Source organism: Mandrillus leucophaeus, unplaced genomic scaffold (genome assembly GCF_000951045.1).
Source record: "Mandrillus leucophaeus isolate KB7577 unplaced genomic scaffold, Mleu.le_1.0 Scaffold4, whole genome shotgun sequence".
In the NCBI taxonomy this organism is placed as follows: domain Eukaryota; kingdom Metazoa; phylum Chordata; class Mammalia; order Primates; family Cercopithecidae; genus Mandrillus; species Mandrillus leucophaeus.
In genome coordinates, this window is record NW_012104253.1 from 4,779,624 (window position 1) to 4,785,715 (window position 6,092).

General features: G+C 52.5%; 1 protein-coding gene across 1 annotated transcript in view; it reads right to left on the minus strand.

The window, feature by feature from the left end:
- CCNK (cyclin K) overlaps nucleotides 1-6,092 on the minus strand; it is a 30,647-nt gene that overhangs the window by 1,028 nt on the left and 23,527 nt on the right. Inside the window, exons 10-11 of the mRNA XM_011991803.1 lie at nucleotides 3,563-3,634; nucleotides 2-348 (exon numbers count right to left, since the gene is read on the minus strand). Of these exons, the coding sequence (XP_011847193.1) occupies nucleotides 2-348; nucleotides 3,563-3,634 (419 nt within the window). The remainder of the gene's footprint in view (nucleotide 1; nucleotides 349-3,562; nucleotides 3,635-6,092) is intronic.

Below are 6,092 nucleotides of genomic sequence, written 5' to 3' on the forward strand. Positions count from 1 at the left end.
GAGGCACAGGTGGCGGGGGCGGATTGGGTGGGTAGACATGGGGGTGGTAGGGCAGGTGTGCAGGTGGGCCGTATGCAGGGGGCAGGGCACCGTAGGAGGGTCCCTCGGTCTTCATCATGGACTGCAGGCTCTGGTAGCCCTCTCCAGACATGTAGGAGCTGGTGGTAGACATCCCAGTCATGTAGCTGGAGGGGGGCGGGGGCGGGGGCCGGTGTGGCAGCGGCGGTGGCTGGTGCACAGGGGCCGGGTGAGCCGGAGGAGGAATCTGGACTTTGGGGAGGTCAGTGGCATCCACAGGGCCCGGCGGCTCAGCCTCACCTAAGGCAGCAGCGAGGGGAGGCTTCCGGTCTGCAGGAGAGAGATGTGTTGGTGCCCGGCCTCTGCAAGCAATAGCTGCTTTTTCAGTGCCTCCTGGCCCTTCAGGGCCATCTTTACAGAGGAGCAGGGAGCAGCTGCCCCCTCCTCTGTGGCCCAACACATGGGCCCGTGCCCCATGTCCTGATGCCACCAGATGTCTCCCCACCATTTGTCAAAAAGGCCCTCCACCCTGTCTGCGACGAGCTGGGGTTTTCCCTCCCTCAGCCCTAACCACACCACCCGCAGGCAGTCTCGGCAGCACATGAAGCCCCCTTGTGCCCTGGCCCCAGCCCCCTCTTCCTAGTGTAAAATGTGTGGGGGCTCCTCTGTTTTTCTGCCTTCAGAAACTGACCCCAAGAATCAGGGCCACACTGAACTCCTGTCTGCAGCAGTGGCATTTTGCAGAAAGCCTCAGAGTTGGTCAAATGAATGTGATGGCATTTAAAATAATTCTGTACAAGTCTCTGACATTCCCACTGTACCCATTGAAGCAGCAATTCAGGTTCTATTCCACTCAAGAGGGGCTAGATCAAACCCCACTGCGTACTCTCAGATAGCAGCCTCCTTGAGAGGAGTGTGTGCAGGTGTGCTGCGCGTGCGTGCTGCGTGCTACATGAGCGTGCTGCCTGTGTGTGCATGCTGCGTGTGTGTGCATGCTGCCTGTGTGTGCATGCTGCCTGTGTGTGCATGCTTCGTGTGTGTGCATGCTGCCTGTGTGTGCATGCTGCGTGTGTGTGCATGCTGCCTGTGTGTGCATGCTGCGTGTGTGTGCATGCTGCGTGTGTGTGCATGCTGCCTGTGTGTGCATGCTGCGTGTGTGTGCATGATGCGTGTGTGCATGATGCGTGTGTGTGCATGCTGCTGTGTTTGCAGCAGGGATAGGCAGCACTAGGTGTCGAGCACACCCAAGATACTTGTGCTCGGAACCAGCCTCAGTCCCCTCCCGCAGCGCCTCCCAGCCCATGAGCCCTCATGCCCCCTTCCGCCAAAGCCTTATTTAACACGTTTTGGCCTGTGATCTCTTGGTCACCATCAGACCCCTGGAAAATGGCGTCGGAACACCCCACTACAAGTAGCCAAACACACAGAATGAGTGTCCTTTCCCAAGGCAGCACAGGAGACAAACCATAGGCACAACATTTCTGGTTCCAGAGAACATAAAGAGGACAAAGGCCATGAAGATGCTTCTGGTTCCCCAGGCACTTGGGTTAGGGAAGGCAGAGCATGACATCCTGGTTGTGTAGACGTGGCCATTGGCACACAACCCGTTTGATCTTGCCAAAGCGAGCATGAGCAGGATTGATCGGGCTGGTAACAGGTGTGCCACTGGGGACCTGCCTGTGCAGATCAGCCCTCGCCAGCCACTGGGCAGGAAGGCCATATATGCCTGGCCTTAGAGAACTGGCTTTGGCTCCAGGTCAGGGCCAGATGCCCTGTGGTTCCAGAAGCTGACTAAAAAAGAGGCGCAGAAAAGCGCTGACACCCTTCAATGCCTCCTGTGTGTCACTCCACAGCCACCTGGGCCCACAGGCCTGCTCCTCTACCTTGCAGAAGCCAGCTCTTCCAACACTCGACCCTGCAGCCTGAATCTTCAAGTCACCAGTGCACCCGCCCTTGTGCTGTGTGCCTGAGCTGGAACAGCAAGTGGGGGTCTATCCTCGGCACCCCATTCCCTCTGCACACTTGCTCCTGACCAAGTGCCATACACTGCCACCAAACCGCTCCCTAAACATCACTGCTGACCTGAACACCTCTTCCCATGGTCTAGGGCCTCCCAGGAAGCGTGCTTCCCTCCCTTCCTCGTGGCCCAGCTTTACTGCGCCTCCCAGGCCCTGCTCTCTTCAGCCATGGCCTCCTGGCAGTGTATCTGGTTCCCAGGTCCCACTCAAGTTCCAGGCCTACTCCTGGCTGGCTGTAATGCGGGAGGGAGCAGAGCTCTGAGGCCTCCACAGCAGCTACTCAGTGCCCTGGAGGCAACAGCACCCCTCTGGCCGCCCCGGGCTCCCCAGGTGAACCATCCGTCTCCTCAGTGAAGGCACAGCCCCAGGCTTGGACCAGGGGAACTGTACTTGGTGAGGAGGTGCTCCTTAAATGCTTCATGAGCAGCCGCAAGCATTTTTTTAACTAAAGTTCATATCGAATCGGGGGTTTTGGGATTTGGCCCAAAGTGGAAAATGACGCCTCTGTTCTCCCAAAGCACAAACACTATCATGATTGAGTAAAAACAGAAATGTAATCTGTGGCACATCTGCTACGGGCACACGGTGCTGTGAGCCCCAGTGTGAGCCACGTGCACCAACCAACAGTGAGTGCAGCAGGCTGGAGGAGCTGCTGACAGAGGCTCGGAAGCCTCCGGAGTATTAACCATCTTTCGGAAAGAAAACACAGGTCACTCAGGCCTTCTCTAGTGTGTCACCTTCTGAAATGGTGCCACAGGTAAAGAATGCCATCTACTTTACAGCTTTTCTCTTCTATTTCCAGTGGTATCAGAGAGGCTTTCCAGCTTACCATGTACCTGTTGAGAACTTTTCACTCTTTCATTTACTCTGTACAATTGCTTATTCTTCAAAATGCATAAGATGACACACCACCAACAGGAAGCAGGTGTGGGGACGGCCAGAGCCTGGCAGCCACAGTAACCCTGCCTCCATCTGCATAAACGTTCAGTTGGCAGGGTTTGGCTTTCTTTCCTAAAACTGATTCTAATACAATGTGTAGTTTAGCATTTCTGGATGTGAGAGGTCAGAGAATATTCAGATATACTTAACAATTTACAACATTCTCAAAATACTTGGTCAAAATGAGAACTTGTTTTTGAGACAGGGCCTCCCTTTCACCCAGGCTGCAGTGCAGCGGTGCAATCATAGCTCACTTGACTGCCCAGGGCTCAAATGATAGTTGGGACTACAGGCGTGTGCTACTACACCTGGCTAATTTTTTTGGACAGGGTCTCACTTCGTTGCCCAGGCTGACCTCGAACTCCTGGGGTCAGGTGATTCCCCTGCCTTAGCCTCCCAAAGGGCTGGGATCAAAGACACGAGCCATTGCGCCCGGCCCGAGAACAGTTTTGCAAAGATTCCTGCCCGTGGCTGACGCTGCCAATCTGGGCCCCACAGTCTTCCTTTTCTAAGCTCCCAGGACCTGCTGCATCCACTATTCAGTGGCGATGTGCACAGCTGGCCAAGCTGCTTCGGTAGATGCTTACCTGGAGGTGGGTGGGCTGGAGGCAACGGTGGGTGAGTGGTCTCAATTTTGGGAATTTTAGGTGGTGGTGGTTCTACGAAGAAAAAAGCAGATTAGAAAACCACTCATACTTCTTCGCATGAATAAGCATGTAATATGAAAAATGTACTGGCAGAGATTTCTTTGGAGAAAAACAACAGAGATGACCAAGGCTTTAAGGGAACTTGAGGAAGGTTTCAGCTAAACCATTATGCCTGAATCCTGTTAACAAATGAAATATCACCTCCCTCCAAAAGACCTGTGAGCTTCCCACAGGCAGCCCATTTTCCACGTCTACCTAAGTTTCCTTGCTGACCACTTCACACAAGTCCTTCCAACCATGTGAGACCAGCAGAGCAACGTCTTCATGAGCACGTATGACCTGTCTGGAGTCCTCCCTGGTACAGAGGACACAAAGAAAGGTCCAGAGGAGCAACATCATGTCACTGAGTCCCCTGAGGGTTCACAAGAGGGTCTATCTTTTCATTCTTAGACATAGGTTATTTTCTCTCTCCCAAATACTGACTTCCAGTTGGCAGCACGTCAGAAGCAGCACATTAACTGGAGTCAGTAGAGCTCTGGAGGCTGACACGCTGATGGCAGAAGAATGTGCCGCTCATAAAAGCCCAGCAGTTGGGACCCCTTGAGGTGGAGGAAACAGCCCACCCTTCCGGGTCAGGCAGTGGCATGTAGCCAGAATCCACAATGACAGCACTAGGTCTCCAAGGCAGCCCAAGGGAAGTCCAATCTCTTCTGTTTAAGAAGGCAGCGTGCACACTGCAACTGAAAAAGAACCCTATTTTTCTGTTTGTATGTTGAGGCTTTTTCTTCCTGAAATGTACTTTCTTCTGGCTTGTACACCACTCAGATCTGAGTCTCCTCTGCCATCATTGGCCTTTTTCTCTGGATTTCCTCCATCTCAAATACAGGCTCAATTCAAGGTCCAGGGACCTCCTCTCTTCACCCTCTTCCTCAGAGTCCAAAGCCCCTGAGTGGACAACTACAAACCTACATTTCTAGTGTCTCTCTTGCCACCAAAACCATGACCCATCCCTAGACCCAGCAATCAGCACCTCACACTCCACCTTTTCCCTCTGTATCCTGTAAATGGTATTACTCTCACCTCAAGTACCCACCTCCTGCCTTTTTCCATAGCTGTTAATAGCTAAGGCTGTCTACATCAGGGCTGTCCAACAGCAATATAACTGAGAACCACATATCTATACTTTTAAACTTTCCAGGCGCCACTTTATTTTTTGAGACAGGGTCTTGCTCTGTCACTCAGGCTGGAGTGTAGTAGTGTAATCATGGTTACTGCAGCTTCAACCAATCAGGCTCAAGTGATCCTGCTGTCTCAGCCTCCCATAGCTGGGACCATAGGTGTGGCGCCACCATGCCCAGCTGATTTTAAAATTTTGTGTAGTGATGGGGTCTCCCTACGTGGCCCAGTCTGGCCTGGAACTCCTGGGCTCAAATCATGCCCTGGCCTCCCAAAGTGCTGGCATTACAAGTGTGCCAGAAACCACTTGAACAAGTAAAAGGAGCACTCCAGCCTGGGTAACAGAGCAAGACTCTGGAAATAAAAGGAAAAGAATCAAAATTTGTTTAACCCAATAGATCGGAAATTTTATTTCAACATGTAACCAATATAAAGCTTTACTAATGAGATGTCTTATGTTCTCCTTTCTTGGAAATCTCTGTGTATTTTGTACTGTCAGTGCTTCAGAATTTGACCCAGCCACATTCTCAGTGCTTGTAGCCCTCTGCAGCCAGTGGTCTCCGGCATGGCATCGCACAGCTGAGTTCCTCTATAAAGTTTCCCCTGGACCTGTCCTTTGTGCCCCGCAGCCAGCACACCGAGGCCACCATGTTTCACCATGTTTCCCATGGGTGCCAGCAAGATTCTCCCCATTCCCAACCACTTGCCCTATTTACTGCTGCCAGGGCACTCGTTCTCAAATGAATTTAGACGAAGCCATTCCCCTGCTAAATCTCCAATGGCTTCCCTTGCCTCTGCCAAACTCATAGTCCTCCAGGTAAACTCTGTGATCTGGTCCTAACCCACGTTTTAGACCGTATCAGAACCTTCCACCTTACTGCTCCATCCACCCGTCCGCGCCCGCTGCTCAAACGCAACTCTTCCTTCAAGGTTGCATGTAGCTTGTTTCCTGACTCTGACAGACCTGCACGTCAACTCAACTCAACTGCATTTCATGTGGCATGGAGCGCAGCCCATTCTTGTGTCTCACGTTTAATGTTGGTCAATATGAAGCTAATTAAAAAATTCACCTGTAGGCTCACGCCTGTAATCCCAGCACTTTGGGAGGCCGAGGTGGGCAGGTCACCTGAGGTCGGGAGTTGGAGACCAACATGGAGAAACCCTGTCTCTACTAAAAATACAAAATTAGCCGGGCCTGATGGTGCATGCCTGCAATCCCAGTTACTTGGGAGGCTGAGGCAGGAGAATCACCTGAACCCAGGAGGTGGAGGTTGCGGTGAGCTGAGATTGCACC